At 45.5% G+C, this 23,957-nt stretch overlaps 1 protein-coding gene across 2 annotated transcripts in view; it reads left to right on the forward strand.

The window, feature by feature from the left end:
* BMPR2 (bone morphogenetic protein receptor type 2) overlaps positions 1 to 23,957 on the forward strand; it is a 223,286-nt gene that overhangs the window by 144,855 nt on the left and 54,474 nt on the right. For both annotated transcript variants that reach the window (XM_044302643.1, XM_044302644.1), the window contains exons 6-9: positions 575 to 805; positions 6,948 to 7,062; positions 7,904 to 8,064; positions 22,864 to 23,011. In XM_044302643.1, the coding sequence (XP_044158578.1) occupies positions 575 to 805; positions 6,948 to 7,062; positions 7,904 to 8,064; positions 22,864 to 23,011 (655 nt within the window). The remainder of the gene's footprint in view (positions 1 to 574; positions 806 to 6,947; positions 7,063 to 7,903; positions 8,065 to 22,863; positions 23,012 to 23,957) is intronic.

The raw sequence follows: 23,957 nt of genomic DNA on the forward strand, positions 1-23,957 counted from the left end.
ACCTATCACAGAACATCAGCCAACAAGCAGCCCCTTGTCATTTATTGCAGCACAGAGAGAGGAGAGAGGGGCTGGCAGCAAATATGTCAGTTCATTAGAGGGTGACTTTCTGAACTCAGAGCAGAGGAGGCCATTACATTCACAGCACAGGGCCTCCGCTGGGCCAAGGTCTGTCTGACTGCTGTGGAGCCGGTGCTAAGGATGCAGCACCCAGCTCCTCACAGGACCCTGCGGGCTACAGTGGGCGGGAGACCAGGGACCAGCGCTGCTTGCTGTGCTGTCTGTGCTCTTCTCAGGTTCTCTTACACATCTGTCTGGGCAGCCCCATTTAGGGATGGGACTCTGGGCAATTGCCCTGTTTGCCCCCAACTCCCCCGCCCTCACCCCCCCACTAACGCCGGCCCTGGCTGACACACAGAGCTTATGCATTTTTGATTCAATATATTTTATTTCATTTTATTTATCCGATTAATCCTAGTAATTCATGAGTCACATTAGAAACATTGCTTAGAGTGGGAATTACTAGACAATGAATCCTAAAAGTCATAACAATTTCCTTCTCTCTTTAATGTAGCTCATTGGCCGAGGCCGATATGGCTCAGTGTACAAAGGATCGTTAGACGAGCGTCCTGTGGCAGTGAAAGTCTTCTCGTTCAACAACCGTCAGAACTTCATCAATGAAAGGAGTATTTACCGCACTCCTTTACTGGAGCATGATAACATAGCCCATTTCATTGTGGCTGACGAGAGAGTGACTTCAGATGGGCGTCTGGAATACCTTCTAGTAATGGAGTATTACGCAAATGTAAGTCTTGTTTTGTCTTCATCGCTTGTTCTGTTTTTATGCGGCCATGCAATATGCGCAGTGGACTGGATTTTACAATGACCTGTGATACATACAGACAATTTGTGCCATGGATGCTTAACACATATGTTATATAAGATACTGTATCTATATGCAAACACTTAGGCTACTTTCACACTAGCGTTCGATCGGATCCGTTCTGAACGGATCTGATCGTAATAATGCAGACGGAGGCTCCGTTCAGAACGGATCCGTCTGCATTATATTGGCAAAAAAAAGCTAAGTGTGAAAATAGCCTCGGACGGATCTGTCCAGACTTTCAATGTAAAGTCAATGGGGGACGGATCCGCTTGAAGATTGAGCCATATTGTGGCATCTTCAAACGGATCCGTCCCCATTGACTTAAATTGTAAGTCTGGACGGATCCGCACGCCTCCGCACGGCCAGGCGGACACCCGAACGCTGCAAGCAGCGTTCAGCTGTCCGCCTGTCCGTGCGGAGGCGAGCGGAGCGGAGGCTGAACGCCGCCAGACTGATGCAGTCTGAGCGGATCCGCTCCATTCAGACTGCATCAGGGCTGGACGGCTGCGTTCGGGTCCGCTCGTGAGCCCCTTCAAACGGAGCTCACGAGCGGACACCCGAACGCTAGTGTGAAAGCAGCCTTAAAGGGGTTATGACATGACTGATGTAAAAAATGAAAATAAGATATGTAAGAAGGTACAAGGAATCATCATGGATGGAAGGTATGTGTCACCGAGGTTCCTGGCCTCGGTGGAGTAAGAGCCGGTGTTTATGTGTCAGCAGCAGTTGCTGTTTGACACCTTGATACTTAGTATGGCTATAATAGCTGATCCAGGACGGCTCTTACTGGGAGTAGTCAAAGTGCTGGGTGGGTGACCACTCCCCATGTTCCAAGCCGGGTTTTGCTGGGCATAAAAACCAGCCAGCACTGCCAGGTGGAGCGGATTACCTCTGCCAGTGGAGCTCAGGAGTCTGTGTGCTGTGAACTGAGGGCTGTGCTGGGATTTGAGATTTGAGCTGAGCTGGAGGACTCAGGCCCCTCTAAAAGCTAACAGACCGCCTATGGACTTGATGAGGCTGATGGGAAGGACTGGGACCTCCTTCTGCCCTATATTATGTTTGCAGTGCGAGAAGTGCCCCAGGCCTCTACTCGGTTCTTGGAACTTCTATATGGCAGACATCCATGTGGTCTGTTAGATATAGCCAAAGAAGCGTGGGAGCAACAACCCACACCATATAAAACCGTTATTGAATATGTTACCCAGATGCAGGAACGTATGAAAACTGTGTTGCCGCTGGTAAAGGAACATATGGTGGCAGCTCAGCGAGCTCAAATTCGGCATGCTCGTGTCACGGCTGAGGATGGAGAAAATCCTCAGCCGTGCGATGCCAGAAGATGTTAATGGCTGCTCGGCCAGGACAACAGAATTAGGGAGCAGGTCACCTCCTAATACATCCCTAATCCGTCCCTAACTCCTAGCTGCATGGAACGACCTTGAAGGTAGGCGGGCCCATGCTCAGGAACCTCGGATCCCTACTCACCCTCCGACTGGTCCCTGAACTAGGAGTAGGGTAAGACTACCTGTTCCTTCTGGACACGGAGGAATAGGAGTCTCACTGGCCAAGCTGCAAGGAATGGGGGAACAAATACAACATACAGATATGACAGGCGAACTAAAGTAGTTCCAAACATACCTGTCACAGCCACGCTGACTGGAACCCGTGCATGACTACTAATGTCCACAGAACACGGCCGTGTGCAGCCCGCATCATGGATCCATTCACTTCAATGGGTCCAGGATCCGGGATATGAGTGCTACAGAGTGCTTCCGTGGTGCTTCTTGCTGTGCCTCTGCACCGCAAAAAAGTGCAGCCGTGTGCAGACCCCATCATGGACCCATTCACTTCAGCATGCACTACTTTTTTGCAGTGCGGGCAGTCGGATGCGGATCGCGAACCCAATTCAAGTGAATGGGTCCGCAATCCTCATGCAGCTGCCCCATGGTCTGTGTCCGTGCATTGCGGACCGCTATTTGCAGTCCGCAGCACAGGCACAACACCCTTACATTCGTGGGCATGAGCCCAGAGTGTGTTTTTACATACTTTTACATGTACTTTCTTTTATTTGGATCTTGATTATTATTTCATTTTATCTTTATCATTTGTTACTTTTATTAAACTTGTCTGCAGACATTACTTTTGCTGTTTAAACACATGCCAAGTAAATGCTGAAGCCAAATAATTGAGTCGCCTGTAGAAGGAGGTAGAAGGAGTTACACTGACTCTGAAAGCAGGTAGAAGGAGGTACACTGACTTGTAGTCACGTTCAAAGAAAGCGCCCGCATGCAGCAGTGTTCTGTCTCTGGCAGATTTCACTGCCCGGGAAGTTTTCAATACCCCTCGTCACTTCCTCCTCGATCCGACGTCTACTCTGGAAGGAGGTGCGTACTGCCACTGTCATGATGCGCGTGCGCTAATACTAGTTTGCGAACACGTCCTCTCTTGCTTTGTGGAACGCAAATGCGTCCCATAGGCAAGATTCCTCTGTAGTGTGCAGGATGGGTCGCCGTGGGAGCCCGCACCAAAGAGCCGCATAGAAGGGTCTAAAGAGCCGCTTGTGGCTCGTGAGCCGCACTTTGCCGACCACTGGTCTAGGGGTTCACATATTTTTTCCACCTGCACTGTGAATGTTTACATGGTGTGTTCAATAAAACATGGTAACATTTAATTCTTTGTGTGTTATTAGTTTAAGCAGACTGTGATTGTCTATTGTTGTGACTTAGATAAAGATCAGATCACATTTTATGACCAATTTGTGCAGAAATCCATATCATTCCAAAGGATTCACATACTTTTTCTTGCAACTGTATGTAGCTACCTTCCTCTGCTAAGAATGATGATAGGGTCCTCCTATTTTAGTGATCAGTTCAGGTATCTGGACATGTATGACCTCACCACACATAATATTCATGTTCATGTTATTAGTAAAGGAAGCTGATACAGTCTCCAGATGTAGGCAATTTATCGGTGGCCAGCTAAAAGTAGTGTCTGCATCTTATGACAGGTCTGGTTTTGTGACAGCCAAAGAAATCCTGCAAATTTCCTGTTTACACAATTACAGTACTGGGTGCACAGACGTTTAACAGGCATTGAACAGATAAGGCAGAGAACGCTGAGAACAAGCACATTTGGCACATGTTCTGTTTATATTCTGGTGCCAGTCTGCTGCTGAGTTTAGCTCGTTTCACAGAAACCTACAGAATGCGGCTACTCTATTTTATTTGGGAACACTTTGAGAAAGATAAGATTTTTTTTTTCCCTTGTGTTAAAATACATTTTACCTTTTTAGAGCTGGATGTTAGACTGCAATGAGGGAACTTCAGGAATCTGGGGCTGAATAGCAATGAGGGAATCATCTACCATTGACTGTTATATAAAAATAAAATGTGTATCACTCATATCTTTTCTTTCTTGTATACAGTTGTATTGAAAAGTACAGTCAACTGTGTTTTTCAATACAAGAACCCAATGTATCGCAGCCAAACATATGCCTAAAGGACACCTGCTCCTGTACGCCGTGCCTCTGTATAACATTTTACACAGTCAGCTTGACCATACCTCCCAAGTTTCCCATTTTTGGAGGGACATGATCTACTTTTGACTCTAATGACTCTGTTCCACTTTGCTCTCTGTGTGCTTCTTTTTCTCCAGAGAACTAAAAATAGCATTAATTTAAGCGTATAGATATGCATGGAAAATAATGGACCTTTCAAGCAGCAAGTCATAAATGTTCATTTATACAATTTTTCGTGATTGTTGGTAGCATATCCCGGTTCACACGGGCGACGTGCATTCCACAACCAATGATTTTCATGCCGGAATATAAATTGTAATCAATGACAAAAGAGCAATTGCTTGTTTGTTGGTTGATTGCTGTCAGATTCACAGAAATAGATTTGCCTTATTAATACTTAACTTTTAATAATAGACAATATTTTTAAAAAAATGGACCAAAATAATATATTGGCATCATATGTTGAACTTTAGTATTATTTTTGTTAACAATTATATCATTTTGGGCCATTATTTTAAAATATTGTTTATTATTAAAAGCTAAGTATTAATAAGGCAAACCAATTTCTGTTAATCTGATTGTAGTACCGGCTGCCCAATATTTATGCATCATTGCTGACCAAGAGACACTGTGGTTGAGTCATATTATTGGTTGATTGCTGACCATATTTACATGGGGCAGTGGTTGGGGAACAAGCATTCATAAATGTGATCATTCACTCAATCGTAGGCCCTTGTAAATGGCCCTTAAGTCTCTATCTTTGACCATTCAAAAAGGTGAGTCCACTTACACTGGCATTGTTATAGGACAGCCCTGAGAACCTTCACAATGTCAGGGTTCAGGGTAAGGAAGCATGTCACAAGTCCAGCTACAGTATAACCCATAATAGTAAATAATCTTTATTAGTATTCATACAACACACAATAAGTCCTATAGTGTCCATGCACAAAGATGTCCACCAAAATGATGAATTGGGGAATAGATGACCCTAATAATAATACTAAAGCTAGGCCCTGTGCCCAGGGGCGACTCCTAAAGGTGGAGACCCCCCGCCCTCGAACCTCACTGGCAACTCCTAGTTCGCCCTACAATGTGTGGGCTGGTAATAAATATATTGGTGGACTAAGTTGGGCATGGACAGAAAGGATATCCCAATATGCGCAGTGTATACCACCCTGTCGGTAAGGATACCAAAAGGTACACGGTGCAGCTGACTACATAACACACAAAACAAAAAACGACACCTAAGAGGATAACAAATAGAGACACAGACGTATCTGTGTCACCCGAATGTAGATATGTATTGAATTTTGGGTACTCCTCCCTGCCTGTGGCTTAATATACTGTACAAGTTTGTGGTGGTAATGTTACATGAATTACTATAGCAGTGTTGTATACATTTATGAGAGCAGTTCATGAATATCCTGTAGTTCAGCACTGGTCACATACACTACTGGGTATACATAGCATATAAACATGGAACTGGCCACCCATGGATCCTTACCTTTCTTTCCTCATGCTGGTGGCAACATGAATTTAGCTGCTGCAGCTGAAGGATGAACCTCCAAAGAAGTATTATAGCGCTTCTTCTGATAACCACTTACATGTCCACAATTTTCTGCTCCATCAGTATGCCAATCACAATGGAGCTACCATGTACAACAGTTTTATAGTCTTCTATACATGTTCCCTCCTTTTTTGTTTAGCTATTGCTGCATTTTAATAGAGGTCAGCTCAAGTCGAATAATCACGTTTATTAGTGTACATTAGTTCACTGCTCCATATCAGTTATACAATAATCGTGCCAAAGCATCAGCTTTAGGGCTCATTCACACGGCCGTTGCCCCTCTGTTGCCATATTGCGGGCTGCATATGGCGGGTCCGCATTACACGGGGCCCCGGCCGTGTGCATTCCGTATCACGGATGCGGACCCATTCACTTTAAAGGGTCGGCAAATCCGGCGATGCGTTGTGGAACGGAAGCACGGAACGGAACGCTATGGAAGCACTTACGGAGTGCTTCCGTTCTATGCCTCCGCACTGCAAAAATATAGAACTTGCCCTATCATTTTGTGGAATGGACGGATCGCAGACCCCATTCAAGTGAATGGGGTCGCGATCCGCATGCGGCAGCCCCACGGCCGGTGCCTGTGCATTGCCCTTAGGTAAACAGGATTTGCATAACTTATGCAACTTAATGCCGCTCTGACAACTGATCTCACCAAAGACGGATATGACAACTGCAAAAATGGAGAAAAACATGGAAGTACAGTAAAGCCACGTGCAGTGAAATCAGAGATCTATTAGAGCTCTGTACAAAATGGTACCTGAGGCCTAACAGAAAGAACAATTTCATTTATATATCATTACATAATAAAGTAACACCTTCAATAACTGGATTATAGTGGATTATTGTCATTAGACTTCATACGCCCATCAGTTGTGTTTTTACATTGTTTAATATTTCTCTAGGGTTCATCTTTTGATGCTAATATGTTTTCCTTAATTTGTATAAAGTACAAATGCAATGATGTTTTTTGCCCACAGGGATCTCTGTGCAAGTATTTAAGTGTACACACTAATGACTGGCTCAGCTCCTGCCGCCTGGCACACTCGGTAACGAGGGGACTGGCATATCTGCACACAGAGTTATTACGAGGAGGTAATTACTGATTATTATTTTTTGCTTGCAATAAAGAAACATAAGAAAAAGTCACATTCCAATTAGGAAAAAAAATGATAAATGCACATATCAGTCTATCTGTGTAAGGCCTCTTTCACACGAGCGAGTTTTCTGCGCGGGTGCAATGCATGACGTGAACGCAGAGCACCCGCACTGAATCCTGACCCGTTCATTTCAATGGGTCTGTGCCTGTGAGCGTTTTTTTCATGCATCAGTTCTACATTGTGGGAAAAACACAGCATGTTCTATATTCTGCGTTTTTCACACAGACCTGGCCCCATAGAAGCGAATGGGGCTTCAGTGAAAAAACGCATTGTATCCGCAAGCAAGTGCAGATGCAATTCGTTTTCCACTGATGACTGCTAAGAGATGTTGTTTGTAAACCTTAATTTTTTTATGAAGCATGTGAAAAACGCATCAAAACGCATTGTACCCACGCGGAAAAAATGAAGAACTGAGCGCAATCGCAGACAAAACTGACTGAATTTGCTTGCAAAATGGTGCGAGTTTCACTGAACGCACCCTGAAGGCATCCAGAGCCAATCTGTATCGTTCGTGCGAAAGAGGCCTAATAGTAATGCTTGGATACTATAGCGGATAGTATGCAATTAATTCCAATCAATACCCAAATGTTAAATAAAGTATTGTAATAGTAATAAAAAAAGTTATTGGTCATTACTATACTGCACTGTGAAGTATTTTTGCATGTATGTCATTTTGGACTGTTCATATGATCAGGGGGAATGTTCCCTAAAGACATAGGTGGCACATAGGGACAAAAAACTATCACGAAGTGAGCTTGCAATCTCTTTCCAAACAGATCACTACAAACCTGCGATTTCTCACCGTGACCTCAACAGCCGTAATGTTCTGGTGAAAAATGACGGCTCCTGTGTTATCAGTGACTTTGGCTTGTCCATGCGCCTGACAGGAAACAGGCTGGTGAGGCCAGGAGATGAAGACAACGCAGCCATCAGTGAGGTAGGTCGTCTTCATAAATAAGTACACAGAATGTTTTTGTCCTCAGCTTCCTTTTAGTGATGGTCTAAGCAATTATTGCTCTGATTCGTTCCAGTAAATGCATGATAAAATCAATAAAACTATGGCTTACCAGTCATCAGGATTGATCGTTCCGACTTAAAAATATCAGTGGCGACATCTATAAATGCTGCTTATAGCACATATAATTTACATGTATGCTTTTAAATGGCTGCACATATATAATGACTATACTGATAGAAATGTCCATCAGATATTCAGAATGATTTGTCGTTTGTTTGAAAGAATGTTTCTTCTGCATATGCAGGGAATCTGAAACAAAGAAATAATACCCACTTAGGCCTCTTTCATACTTGCGTTGTCCGGATCCGGCGTGTACTCCATTTGCCGGAATTACACGCCGGATCCGGAAAAACGCAAGTGAACTGAAAGCATTTGAAGACTGATCCGTCTTCAAAATACTTTCAGTGTTACTATGGACCCAGGACGCTATTAAAGTCCTGGTTGCCATAGTAGTAGCGGGGAGCGGGGGAGCGGTATACTTACCATCCGTGTGGCTCCCGGGGCGCTCCAGAGTGACGTCAGAGCGCCCCATGCGCATGGATGACGTGCCATGCGATCACGTCATCCATGTGCATGGGGCGCCCTGACGTCACTCTGGAGCGCCCCGGGAGCCGCACGGACGGTAAGTATGCTGCTCCCCCACTCCCCACTACACTTTACCATGGCTGCCAGGACTTTAGCGTCCCGGCAGCCATGGTAACCATTCAGAAAAAGCTAAACATTGGATCCGGCAATGCGCCGAAACGACGTTTAGCTTAAGGCCGGATCCGGATCAATGCCTTTCAATGGGCATCAATTCCGGAATTCCGGATCCGGCCTTGCGGCAAGTCTTCAGGATTTTTGGCCGGAGCAAAAAGCGCAGCATGCTGCAGTATTTTCTCCGGCCAAAAAACGTTCCGTTCCGGAACTGAAGACATCCTGATGCATCCTGAACGGATTTCACTCCATTCAGAATGCATTAGGATAAAACTGATCAGGATTCTTCCGGCATAGAGCCCCGACGACGGAACTCTATGCCGGAAGAAAAGAACGCAGGTGTGAAAGAGCCCTTACCTATTGATACTCGCTCTGTTCCAGCGCCAAGACTCCCATCCCTGCTCCTTCAGGTCTACAGATAAGAAAGTGATGATGTCCCATCCGTGGTCACGTGTCCAAAGTAGCACATGAATACAGAGTTCAGTGGTCTTATGTGACCTCAACAGTCATGTGTGCTTCCTACATTTATTTATTTTTAATTTTAAATATTTTTTGGGGGGGCGGGGGGCTTGGTTTAGAGAACCCCTTTCAGGGTGTCTACATTTAGAGGTTACTTACTGCCTGCACCCATTGCAGTTTCTTCAGGAAGCTTCTCTGCAGGGATGGGTTGTGTACATTGAAGTCCTACCAGATGTATGGATGAGCATCCCCTGCAGCATGTGTAAAGAAATACTCTCTGCAAGTAGCAGTCTCCCAGGAACCACTTTGTAACACAGTGATCGTAGTACATTTGTTTCTCTTAGGCCTCATGCACACGACCGTTGTTTCATTCCATGTCCGTTGGTCAGTTTTTCGTGATTTTCTGCGGACCCATTGACTTTCAATGGGTCAGTTGAAAACTCGGCTAATGCACCGTTTGTCATCCGCGTCTGTGATCCGTGGTTTCAGTTCGTCCCAAAAATATAACCTGTCCTATTTTTTTCACGGAAAACAGTTTGCGGACCGATTCAAGTCAATGGGTCCGTGGAAAAATGCGGAGGCACACAAGATTGTCGTCCGCATCCGTTTTTTCTATCATTTGCATGGCAAACTTGACTTAGATTTTTTTTACTTTCCTTCATGTCTGGAGATCCTCCAAAAATAAAGGAAGACACACGGAAACAAAAACGGACACGGATCACGGAACAACGGAACCCCTTTTTGCAGACCGCAAAAAAATACTGTAATAAGGCCTTATTATTATAATACCTGAGCTCCTATACATACATGACTTTTACAAAATGAGTTCTATTATTTTGTACTACTGAAGACATTTACCTTAAATGGATCATGCAATGGGTCCACTTCTAGCGAACAAACAAGCTTAGGCTACTTTCACACTCGCGTTTGGTGCAGATCCGTCATGGATCCGTCATGGATCTGCACAAACGCATCTGTTCAGATAATACAACCGTCTGCATCAGTTTAGAACGGATTCGTTTGCATTATCTTTAACATAGCTAAAACATATCCATCTTGAACGCCTTGAAAGTCAATGGGGGACGGATCCGTTTTCTATTGTGCCATATTGTGTCAGTGAAAACGGATCCGTTTGCCTCTGCATTGTCAGGCGGACACCAAAATGCTGTAAGCAGTGTTTTGGTGTCTGCCTCCAGAGCGGAATGGAGACTGATCGGAGGCAAACTGATGCATTCTGAGAGGATCCTTATCCATTCAGAATGCATTAGGGCAAAACTGATCCATTTTGGACCGCTTGTGAGATCCCTGAACTGATCTCGCAAACGAAAACCAAAAACGCCGGTGTGAAAGTAGCCTTATTTGTGTCTATGAGTGTTCACAGGATCAAGATCACTTTTTTATGCAATATTTTAGTTTTGAGGTTCTTCCTACAGGAGACAATGGGAGAGGACCATAGTAAAATCTGAAATGAACCAGCAATGGATAGAGTGCAATGTGGTATTTTACAATTACCACCAATTGCAAAAATTGTGGTACTGCAAACAAGTTAGGTAAAATTTGGTGTTTACTTTTGGTAGTTTGATGCAGTTTTAAATAAAATTCTTTTTAAAGAGGTTATCCCATGATTAATGTAAAAAAATTAAAACAGACATCATATGGTACATAACAATCTCTTTCTAAGAAAGCTAAGACCAGCCCCGTACCTTAGATGGATCCAGGGATCTCCCTATTCATTGCTCTGCTAGATTTCTATCAAACTGGCAGCTCAGGGGGCATGTCCTTTCTAAGGGGTGTGTTCTTTCTGCTGTCGATCAGGATGCAGCTGAGGGATGTAATTGAGCATGTGCGTCCAGAGTGGACAGAGAAGTAACAAAAAAAAAACAGCAGGTGGCGCTATACAGATACATTTTATTGAATAACTCAGTGGCTATACTACATTTTTAATTACTTGCAATTACAAAAGTAATCTGGAGAATATTTTTCATGAGACAACCCCTTTAAGGACATTTCCTATAACGGCTTCTTTAAGAAAGAAGGTTTTATTACAGCTGAAGTGTATTCTTCAATCTAGTTCAGATTAGCTAGTTCTAGGAATTGTTTTATAATAAAAACAGTTATATCTTGGTTTTGTGAGATAAAGCCTTATAGATAAAATCCAGTTTCACATAGTGCTCAGCTTCAACATTCATTGTCATGTACCGAGATTAGGCTATCTTCTCAGAACATGTCCTTGGAGGGGTTGTTCTGCCCCATCTTTACATGTATTTTAGTACACACAAGATCACATTTGTTATGTTGTATCCCCTTCTGAAGGTGACCATACACATTAGATAGACGTAGGATCGTTGAAGAACTGTTGAATGAATGTTTCTCTTCTGAACAATCGGTTCACAGGCGCAGCCATACACATTTTAGTCCATAATGGCTGTTAATCCGCCCATACACATTCAAAAGCTGTTGGCCAAACGATCTTTTGTTCGACGGCCATCTCTTTGGCATTCACTCTCCCACGCCTCACAGTATCCACACATGAATACATCTTCATCAGCATCCACATCAGGCTGATAAAACAGCATGCCACACAGATGTCCACCCATATTTTCCCTGTGGTAGAATCCAGGTAAATGTTGAGCTTGAATAAAGCACTGTGGTTCCTCTGTCGAGGCGGGCTGCTCGATTCCTGCCCTTCTGCTGGGTGGAACAGTCTTTTCCCTCTCTAGGGCAGGTGCTCAGTACATGAAGCACAAATCCTAGATGGCCTATTAACCCCTATTTTGCTAAAGTGGTGCAACTGATGCAGATTATATTTACATTTAGTCATAGACTACTAATTGCCTACTCTTGACAGATGCATTTGGTGTGTTTTTATTTATTTAAAATTTAACTTTTATTGCTTTTTATATAATAAATAGTGGATGTTTTATTTCTATCTAACCTACTTGATTAAAACTATCTCCAGTGCTCCAGTGTGTGCAGTTCTTTTATTATTGTAGAGCTGTTCACATTACTATAACAGTAGCAGTGTATTGCTTGCAGATATTCTCTTATAACTAACCATAAATAACTTTTTAATAGGTGACCTTATTGCTGTGAGCTTTTATTTATTGTAGGACAGATGTTACAGATCTGAGGCAAATTCGATTCCTCATTCAACTGCCTGCTTGTTACAGCTTATCAGGCTTCTTTGGCTATGGCTAGGGATGAGCGAACTCGAACTGTATAGTTCGGGTTCGTACCGAATTTTGGGGTGTCCGTGACACGGACCCGAACCCGGACATTTTCGTAAAAGTCCGGGTTCGGGTTCGGTGTTCGTCGCTTTCTTGGCGCTTTTGTGACGCTTTCTTGGCGCTTTTTGAAAGGCTGCAAAGCAGCCAATCAACAAGCGTCATACTACTTGCCCCAAGAGGCCATCACAGCCATGCCTACTATTGGCATGGCTGTGATTGGCCAGAGCACCATGTGACCCAGCCTCTATTTAAGCTGGAGTCACATAGCGCCGCCCGTCACTCTGCTCTGATTAGCGTAGGGAGAGGTTGCGGCTGCGACAGTAGGGCGAGATTAGGCAGATTAACTCCTCCAAAGGACTTGATTAACTGATCGATCTGCAGCTGTGGATCATTGAGCTGCTGATCCTCAATTGCTCACTGTTTTTAGGCTGCCCAGACCGTTTGTCAGTCACATTTTTCTGGGGTGATCGGCGGCCATTTTGTGTCTTGTGGTGCGCCAGCACAAGCTGCGACCAAGTGCATTTAACCCTCAATGGTGTGGTTGTTTTTTGGCTAAAGCCTACATCAGGGTGAAGCTGTCACACCAAGTGCATTTAACCAGCAATAGTCTGTTCATTTTTTGGCCATATACAAAATCAGGGGCAAGCTGCGCCTGTCACCAAGTGCATTTAACCCTCAATGGTGTGGTTGTTTTTTGGCTAAAGCCTACATCAGGGTGAAGCTGTCACACCAAGTGCATTTAACCAGCAATAGTCTGTTCATTTTTTGGCCATATACAAAACAGGGGCAAGCTGCGCCTGTCACCAAGTGCATTTAACCCTCAATGGTGTGGTTGTTTTTTGGCTAAAGCCTACATCAGGGTGAAGCTGTCACACCAAGTGCATTTAACCAGCAATAGTCTGTTCATTTTTTGGCCATATACAAAATCAGGGGCAAGCTGCGCCTGTCACCAAGTGCATTTAACCCTCAATGGTGTGGTTGTTTTTTGGCTAAAGCCTACATCAGGGTGAAGCTGTCACACCAAGTGCATTTAACCAGCAATAGTCTGTTCATTTTTTGGCCATATACAAAATCAGGGGCAAGCTGCGCCTGTCACCAAGTGCATTTAACCCTCAATGGTGTGGTTGTTTTCTGGCTAAAGCCTACATCAGGGTGAAGCTGTCACACCAAGTGCATTTAACCAGCAATAGTCTGTTTATTTTTTGGCCATATACTACATCAGGGGCAAGCTGCGCCCGTCACCAAGTGCATTTAACCCTCAGTAGTGTGGTTGGTCAAGCTGTGACACCAAGTGCATTTAACCAGCAATAGTCTGTTCATTTTTTGGCCATATACTACATCAGGGGCAAGCTGCGCCCGTCACCAAGTGCATTTAACCAGCAATAGTGTGGTTATTTTTTGGCCATATCCCAGTCTAATTCTGTCACTAAATCCATACCGGTCACCCAGCGCCTAAATACTAGGCCTCAAATTTATATCCCGCTAAATCTCTCGTTACCGCTGTCCTGTTGTAGCTGGGAAAGTTATTTAGTGTCCGTCAAAGCACATTTTTTGTTCTGGGTTGAAGTACAATTCCCAATTTAGCAATTTCATAATTTAGTGGTTTCTGCTATATCAGAGCTATTTGAAATCTATCCCTAAAAGGGTATATAATATTCAAGGTGCACATTGGGTCATTCAGAATAACTTCACACACACCCGCTACTGTGTATTTTCAAGTCTAATTCTGTCACTAAACCCATACCTGTCACCCAGCGCCTAAATACTAGGCCTCAAATTTATATCCTGCTAAATCTCTCGTTACCGCTGTCCTGTTGTAGCTGGGAAAGTTATTTAGTGTCCGTCAAAGCACATTTTTTGTTCTGGGTTGAAATACAATTCCCAATTTAGCAATTTCATAATTTAGTGGTTTCTGCTATATCAGAGCTATTTGAAATCTATCCCTAAAAGGGTATATAATATTCAAGGTGCACATTGGGTCATTCAGAATAACTTCACACACACCCGCTACTGTGTATTTCCAAGTCTAATTCTGTCACTAAACCCATACCTGTCACCCAGCGCCTAAATACTAGGCCTCAAATTTATATCCTGCTAAATCTCTCGTTACCGCTGTACTGTTGTTGCTGGGCAAGATATTTAGTGTCCGTCAAAGCACATTTTTTGTTCTGGGTTGAAATACAATTCCCAATTTAGCAATTTCATAATTTAGTGGTTTCTGCTATATCAGAGCTATTTGAAATCTATCCCTAAAAGGGTATATAATATTCAAGGTGCACATTGGGTCATTCAGAATAACTTCACACACACCCGCTACTGTGTATTTCCAAGTCTAATTCTGTCACTAAACCCATACCTGTCACCCAGCGCCTAAATACTAGGCCTCAAATTTATATCCTGCTAAATCTCTCGTTACCACTGTCCTGTTGTAGCTGGGAAAGTTATTTAGTGTCCGTCAAAGCACATTTTTTGTTCTGGGTTGAAATACAATTCCCAATTTAGCAATTTCATAATTTAGTGGTTTCTGCTATATCAGAGCTATTTGAAATCTATCCCTAAAAGGGTATATAATATTCAAGGTGCACATTGGGTCATTCAGAATAACTTCACACACACCCGCTACTGTGTATTTCCAAGTCTAATTCTGTCACTAAACCCATACCTGTCACCCAGCGCCTAAATACTAGGCCTCAAATTTATATCCTGCTAAATCTCTCGTTACCGCTGTACTGTTGTTGCTTGGAAAGATATTTAGTGTCCGTCAAAGCACATTTTTTGTTCTGGGTTGAAATACAATTCCCAATTTAGCAATTTCATAATTTAGTGGTTCCTGCTATATCAGAGCTATTTGAAATCTATCCCAAAAAGGGTATATAATATTCAAGGTGCACATAGGGTCATTCAGAATAACTTCACACACACCCTCTACTGTGTATTTCCAAGTCTAATTCTGTCACTAAACCCATACCTGTCACCCAGCGCCTAAATACTAGGCCTCAAATTTATATCCTGCTAAATCTCTCGTTACCGCTGTACTGTTGTTGCTGGGCAAGATATTTAGTGTCCGTCAAAGCACATTTTTTGTTCTGGGTTGAAATACAATTCCCAATTTAGCAATTTCATAATTTAGTGGTTTCTGCTATATCAGAGCTATTTGAAATCTATCCCTAAAAGGGTATATAATATTCAAGGTGCACATTGGGTCATTCAGAATAACTTCACACACACCCGCTACTGTGTATTTCCAAGTCTAATTCTGTCACTAAACCCATACCTGTCACCCAGCGCCTAAATACTAGGCCTCAAATTTATATCCTGCTAAATCTCTCGTTACCGCTGTACTGTTGTTGCTGGGCAAGATATTTAGTGTCCGTCAAAGCACATTTTTTGTTCTGGGTTGAAATACAATTCCCAATTTAGCAATTTCATAATTTAGTGGTTCCTGCTATATCAGAGCTATTTGAAATCTATCCCAAAAAGGGTATATAATATTCAAGGTGCACATAGGGTCATTCAGAATAACTTCACACACACGCTTCTGTGCATTTCCAAGTCTAATTCTGTCACTAAATCCATACCGGTCACCCAGCGCCTAAATACTAGGCCTCAAATTTATATCCCGCTGAATTTGAATACAATACATTGGGCCAAATAATATATTTGTTGTTGTGGTGAACCATAACAATGAGAAAAACATCTAGTAAGGGACGCGGACGTGGACATGGTCGTGGTGGTGTTAGTGGACCCTCTGGTGCTGGGAGAGGACGTGGCCGTTCTGCCACATCCACACGTCCTAGTGTACCAACTACCTCAGGTCCCAGTAGCCGCCAGAATTTACAGCGATATATGGTGGGGCCCAATGCCGTTCTAAGGATGGTAAGGCCTGAGCAGGTACAGGCATTAGTCAATTGGGTGGCCGACAGTGGATCCAGCACGTTCACATTATCTCCCACCCAGTCTTCTGCAGAAAGCGCACAGATGGCGCCTGAAAACCAACCCCATCAGTCTGTCACATCACCCCCATGCATACCAGGGAAACTGTCTCAGCCTCAAGTTATGCAGCAGTCTCTTATGCTGTTTGAAGACTCCGCTGGCAGGGTTTCCCAAGGGCATCCACCTAGCCCTTCCCCAGCGGTGAAAGACATAGAATGCACTGACGCACAACCACTTATGTTTCCTGATGATGAGGACATGGGAATACCACCTCAGCATGTCTCTGATGATGACGAAACACAGGTGCCAACTGCTGCGTCTTTCTGCAGTGTGCAGACTGAACAGGAGGTCAGGGATCAAGACTGGGTGGAAGACGATGCAGGGGACGATGAGGTCCTAGACCCCACATGGAATGAAGGTCGTGCCACTGACTTTCACAGTTCGGAGGAAGAGGCAGTGGTGAGACCGAGCCAACAGCGTAGCAAAAGAGGGAGCAGTGGGCAAAAGCAGAACACCCGCCGCCAAGAGACTCCGCCTGCTACTGACCGCCGCCATCTGGGACCGAGCACCCCAAAGGCAGCTTCAAGGAGTTCCCTGGCATGGCACTTCTTCAAACAATGTGCTGACGACAAGACCCGAGTGGTTTGCACGCTGTGCCATCAGAGCCTGAAGCGAGGCATTAACGTTCTGAACCTGAGCACAACCTGCATGACCAGGCACCTGCATGCAAAGCATGAACTGCAGTGGAGTAAACACCTTAAAACCAAGGAAGTCACTCAGGCTCCCCCTGCTACCTCTTCTGCTGCTGCCGCCTCGGCCTATTCTGCTGCTGCCGCCTCGGCCTCTTCCTCCGCCTCTGGAGGAACGTTGGCACCTGCCGCCCAGCAAACAGGGGATGTACCACCAACACCACCACCACCACCTCCGTCACCAAGCGTCTCAACCATGTCACACGCCAGCGTTCAGCTCTCCATCTCACAAACATTTGATAGAAAGCGTAAATTCCCACCTAGCCACCCTCGATCCCTGGCCCTGAATGCCAGCATTTCTAAACTACTGGCCTATGAAATGCTGTCATTTAGGCTGGTGGACACAGACAGCTTCAAACAGCTCATGTCGCTTGCTGTCCCACAGTATGTTGTTCCCAGCCGGCACTACTTCTCCAAGAGAGCCGTGCCTTCCCTGCACAACCAAGTATCCGATAAAATCAAGTGTGCACTGCGCAACGCCATCTGTAGCAAGGTCCACCTAACCACAGATACGTGGACCAGTAAGCACGGCCAGGGACGCTATATCTCCCTAACTGCACACTGGGTAAATGTAGTGGCAGCTGGGCCCCAGGCGGAGAGCTGTTTGGCGCACGTCCTTCCGCCGCCAAGGATCGCAGGGCAACATTCTTTGCCTCCTGTTGCCACCTCCTCCTTCTCGGCTTCCTCCTCCTCTTCTTCCACCTGCTCATCCAGTCAGCCACACACCTTCACCACCAACTTCAGCACAGCCCGGGGTAAACGTCAGCAGGCCATTCTGAAACTCATATGTTTGGGGGACAGGCCCCACACCGCACAGGAGTTGTGGCGGGGTATTGAACAACAGACCGACGAGTGGTTGCTGCCGGTGAGCCTCAAGCCCGGCCTGGTGGTGTGTGATAATGGGCGAAATCTCGTTGCAGCTCTGGGACTAGCCAATTTGACGCACATCCCTTGCTTGGCGCATGTGCTGAATTTGGTGGTGCAGAAGTTCATTCACAACTACCCCGACATGTCAGAGCTGCTGCATAAAGTGCGGGCCGTCTGTTCGCGCTTCCGGCGTTCACATCCTGCCGCTGCTCGCCTGTCTGCGCTACAGCGTAACTTCGGCCTTCCCGCTCACCGCCTCATATGCGACGTGCCCACCAGGTGGAACTCCACCTTGCACATGCTGGACAGACTGTGCGAGCAGCAGCAGGCCATAGTGGAGTTTCAGCTGCAGCACGCACGGGTCAGTCGCACTACAGAACAGCACCACTTCACCACCAATGACTGGGCCTCCATGCGAGACCTGTGTGCCCTGTTGCGCTGTTTCGAGTACTCCACCAACATGGCCAGTGGCGATGACACCGTTATCAGCGTTACAATACCACTTCTATGTCTCCTTGAGAAAACACTTAGGGCGATGATGGAAGAGGAGGTGGCCCAGGAGGAGGAGGAGGAGGAGGAGGAAGAGGGGTCATTTTTAGCACTTTCAGGCCAGTCTCTTCGAAGTGACTCAGAGGGAGGTTTTTGGCAACAGCAGAGGCCAGGTACAAATGTGGCCAGCCAGGGCCCACTACTGGAGGACGAGGAGGACGAGGATGAGGAGGAGGTGGAGGAGGATGAGGATGAAGCATGGTCACAGCGGGGTGGCACCCAACGCAGCTCGGGTCCATCACTGGTGCGTGGCTGGGGGGAAAGGCAGGACGATGACGATACGCCTCCCACAGAGGACAGCTTGTCCTTACCCCTGGGCAGCCTGGCACACATGAGCGACTACATGCTGCAGTGCCTGCGCAACGACAGCAGAGTTGCCCACATTTTAACCTGTGCGGACTACTGGGTTGCCACCCTGCTGGATCCACGCTACAAAGACAATGTGCCCACCTTACTTCCTGCACTGGAGCGTGATAGGAAGATGCGCGAGTACAAGCGCACGTTGGTAGACGCGCTACTGAGAGCATTCCCAAATGTCACAGGGGAACAAGTGGAAGCCCAAGGCCAAGGCAGAGGAGGAGCAAGAGGTCGCCAAGGCAGCTGTGTCACGGCCAGCTCCTCTGAGGGCAGGGTTAGCATGGCAGAGATGTGGAAAACTTTTGTCAACACGCCACAGCTAACTGCACCACCACCTGATACGCAACGTGTTAGCAGGAGGCAACATTTCACTAACATGGTGGAACAGTACGTGTGCACACCCCTCCACGTACTGACTGATGGTTCGGCCCCATTCAACTTCTGGGTCTCTAAATTGTCCACGTGGCCAGAGCTAGCCTTTTATGCCTTGGAGGTGCTGGCCTGCCCGGCAGCCAGCGTTTTGTCTGAACGTGTATTCAGCACGGCAGGGGGCGTCATTACAGACAAACGCAGCCGCCTGTCTACAGCCAATGTGGACAAGCTGACGTTCATAAAAATAACCCAGGCATGGATCCCACAGGACCTGTCCGTCCCTTGTCCAGATTAGACATTAACTACCTCCCCATAACCATATATTATTGGACTCCAGGGCACTTCCTCATTCAATCCTATTTTTATTTTCATTTTACCATTATATTGCAAGGCTACCCAAAGTTGAATGAACCTCTCCTCTGCCTGTGTGCTAGGCCTAAATATATGCCAATGGATTGTTGCAGTGGTGGCTGACGTGAAGCCTCATTCTCTGCTATGACATGCAGACTGATTCTCTGGTGACATGAAGCCAGATTGTCTGTTACGGGACCTCTCTCCTCTGCCTGGGTGCTGGGCCTGAATTTATGACAATGGACTGTTGCAGTGGTGGCTGACGTGAAGCCTGATTCTCTGCTATGACATGCAGACTGATTCTCTGCTGACATGAAGCCAGATCCTCTGTTACGGGACCTCTCTCCTCTGCCTGGGTGCTGGGCCTAAATTTATGAAAATGGACTGTTGCAGTGGTGGGTGACGTGAAGCCTCATTCTCTGCTATGACATGCAGACTGATTCTCTGCTGACATGAAGCCAGATTGTCTGTTACGGGACCTCTCTCCTCTGCCTGGGTGCTGGGCCTAAATATCTGACAATGGACTGTTGCATTGGTGGCTGACGTGAAGCCTGATTCTCTGCTATGATATGAAGACTGATTCTCTGCTGACATGAAGCCAGATTGTCTGTTACGGGACCTCTCTCCTCTGCCTGTGTGCTAGGCCTAAATATATGCCAATGGATTGTTGCAGTGGTGGCTGACGTGAAGCCTGATTCTCTGCTATGACATGCAGACTAATTCTCTGCTGACATGAAGCCAGATTGTCTGTTACGGGACCTCTCTCCTCTGCCTGGGTGCTGGGCCTAAATTTATGACAATGGACTGTTGCAGTGGTGGCTGACGTGAAGCCTGATTCTCTGCTATGACATGCAGACTGATTCTCTGCTGACATGAAGCCAGATCCTCTGTTACGGGACCTCTCTCCTCTGCCTGGGTGCTGGGCCTAAATTTATGAAAATGGACTGTTGCAGTGGTGGGTGACGTGAAGCCTCATTCTCTGCTATGACATGCAGACTGATTCTCTGCTGACATGAAGCCAGATTGTCTGTTACGGGACCTCTCTCCTCTGCCTGGGTGCTGGGCCTGAATTTATGACAATGGACTGTTGCAGTGGTGGCTGACGTGAAGCCTGATTCTCTGCTATGATATGAAGACTGATTCTCTGCTGACATGAAGCCAGATTGTCTGTTACGGGACCTCTCTCCTCTGCCTGGGTGCCGGGGCCTAAATATCTGAGAATGGACTGTTCCAGTGGTGGGTAACGGGAAGCCAGATTCTCTGCTATGATATGAAGACTGATTCTCTGCTGACATGAAGCCAGATTGTCTGTTACGGGACCTCTCTCCTCTGCCTGGGTGCTGGGCCTAAATTTATGAAAATGGACTCTTACAGTGGTGGGTGACGTGAAGCCTGATTCTCTGCTATGACATGAAGACTGATTCTCTGCTGACATGAAGCCAGATTGTCTGTTACGGGACCTCTCTCCTCTGCCTGGGTGCCGGGGCCTAAATATCTGAGAATGGACTGTTCCAGTGGTGGGTGACGGGAAGCCAGATTCTCTGCTATGGAACCTCTCTCCAATTGATTTTGGTTAATTTTTATTTATTTAATTTTTATTTTAATTAATTTCCCTATCCACATTTGTTTGCAGGGGATTTACCTACATGTTGCTGCCTTTTGCAGCCCTCTAGCCCTTTCCTGGGCTGTTTTACAGCCGTTTTAGTGCCGAAAAGTTCGGGTCCCCATTGACTTCAATGGGGTTCGGGTTCGGGACGAAGTTCGGATCGGGTTCGGATCCCGAACCCGAACATTTCCGGGATGTTCGGCCGAACTTCTCGAACCCGAACATCCAGGTGTTCGCTCAACTCTAGCTATGGCCATATATTTGCAACACTTAATTACCAATAGTTATATGGTTGCATATATTTGTGTATATGCTGCTACTTTGTAGCTCTGCAATACTTTTGTCTGCTTCCTGTTTGTAGTGCATTAGCTGTCACTATTACTGTAACACTGTTGCCATTGCTTCTGGCTATTACTGGTAGCAATTCATCTGCTGTGCTGTCTGCCTTGTTCGGTCAGCGCTGCGCTTGCTATGAGCTAATATTATTCATTGTTACAGCACCCTAACTGCCTTTGCTGCCTTTTAAATAGCCAGATGGAATTGCTCACTTGGATGCGCTGGAGTCTAAAACCCTAAATGCTGCCCCCCGACATGTTTCGCCATATACCTGGCATCTTCAGGGGATCGGGCAGTCTGCACGGCTTCGGACGTGGCTGGGTTATTTATAGCCTCCTATTTCATGACGTATTGGTGTGCTAACCAATCGCTGACCTCGTAGTATAGTGGATCCTTGTCACCTTAGCTCTGATTGGCTATGAAATAATAATACCCCAAACTCTAAGGTATTTCACCAGCTGTACAGAGATCTGCAGCCAGCCATGGTATAGCAACACCTGGGCCACGTGCTATCCAGGAAGGAACTGTGAAGGGGACACAGCACTGCTGCCCCTTCATTCTCAGGAACAGTGGTGGTCCCAGATACTGTACCCCCAGCAATATTAAATTGATGACATACCCTAGCAATTTTTAATATGGGAAGACAACTTTATTTTAACTGGTGTCTACAACATATTATTTAAAGGGGTTGTCCGGGTTCAGAGCTGAACCCAGACATATGACCATTTTCACCCAGGCAGCCCCCCTGATATGAGCATATAGCGCAGGGCAAGGGCTCTTTGTTTATATTTTTTACACTGCTAGGTGGAGGCTTCCGCCTGCAGGGAAAAGGAGAGCATCGGAGCATGAAATGCTCAGAGTCTCATATCAGGGAGGCTGCCTGGGTGAAAATGGGCATATGTCCGGCTTCAGCTCTGAACCCGGACAACCCCTTTAATTTTTCTCAAAATACATGATAAATGTCAGTGGTTGACACAAGGCAGTTTGGTAAATTTTATCTATATTATTTTTTTTTGCTTATTTAAAGGAGCAGCTACTAAAGAGATATGTAGCTTCTTCACCAGGTCTGACCTGTCACATACTCTTTACCTATCAGAAATGTTCACTACAAACTATAAACATGTTTGTGACTTTGCATTTTGCCTAGACAGGAGTGACATAATGAAGCTGGCAATTTTGGATGGATTACGGCAATGTATTTATTGTTTATGTGCAGGTTGGCACTATCCGATACATGGCACCCGAGGTCTTAGAAGGGGCAGTGAACCTGAGAGACTGCGAATCTGCATTGAAGCAAGTGGACATGTATGCTCTGGGTTTGATCTACTGGGAGATCTTCATGAGATGCACTGACCTCTTCCCAGGTGAGATACCTGAATTCAATACCTGTTTCATGTATCTCTTGGATGGTGTTATTGCTAGGATCAGTTACTGCAATGCTGTGATGATAAAAAGGTGTAAATGGAATAACACAGTGGTAATGGATGTATAGCCAACTAATGTAACAGCAAGAAAAGTCTTTATAGGCTGTATGATAGATTATAGAGCTCAAATACACAACAAATACAGAATATTTTCTATTTTAGCAATGCCTTATTAGCTCTTTAGAATTTATTGACTTTACTTGTAGCATGCAGTTATAAAGTTAGTTCGCCTTTAGAACTACAATAAATATAGAGCAATTCTCAATGTATACCTATAATTGTGATGAGGGGTTGAGCGCCTTGTACCTGCGCTGCAGTGGTGGCCGGGACGGAAGCTGCTGCATATGCATGTCTTCCATGGTCCCGGCCACCAGGGAGGCCACCCCTTTTTCCTACCGTGTGCAAGCACTGAAAACGAGCAGTGTAGAATAAATAAATAGTCAAAAATGAATAAAAATAATAATAATAATCAAAGGAGACAATATGGACAATCACAATACATTAGTAAGTGCCTTGTATTAACTTTCTCTACATGATAGATGCCATTTGCTGAAATGAGTTGGACTCAATCCAGTGTTTGTTCTGCTATCACACTGCTCGCCTCTTGAAATCTACTCCTCTGTTATGGGGCTGGTACACAGGTTGTAGTCAGGGTCTGTAATGTGACTTCGGCTTGCAGCCTTCTGCCCAGTTTTCACACTCTGCATAATTCTTTCTCTCTGAACTGAGCAGGACATAGTTGGTGGCTAGTAGAACTGTAGACACCTCTATTTCTGCTATTTCCCTGTCCAGGACAGACTCGGTCTACTACCATATTGGACTTTCTCCAGTGCAGCCTCAAAACCTTTCCCCAGCTGTCTCATGAACTTGGGTTCCACCTCCCTCT

This window comes from Bufo gargarizans, chromosome 8, assembly GCF_014858855.1.
Source record: "Bufo gargarizans isolate SCDJY-AF-19 chromosome 8, ASM1485885v1, whole genome shotgun sequence".
Classification (NCBI taxonomy): Eukaryota; Metazoa; Chordata; class Amphibia; order Anura; family Bufonidae; genus Bufo; species Bufo gargarizans.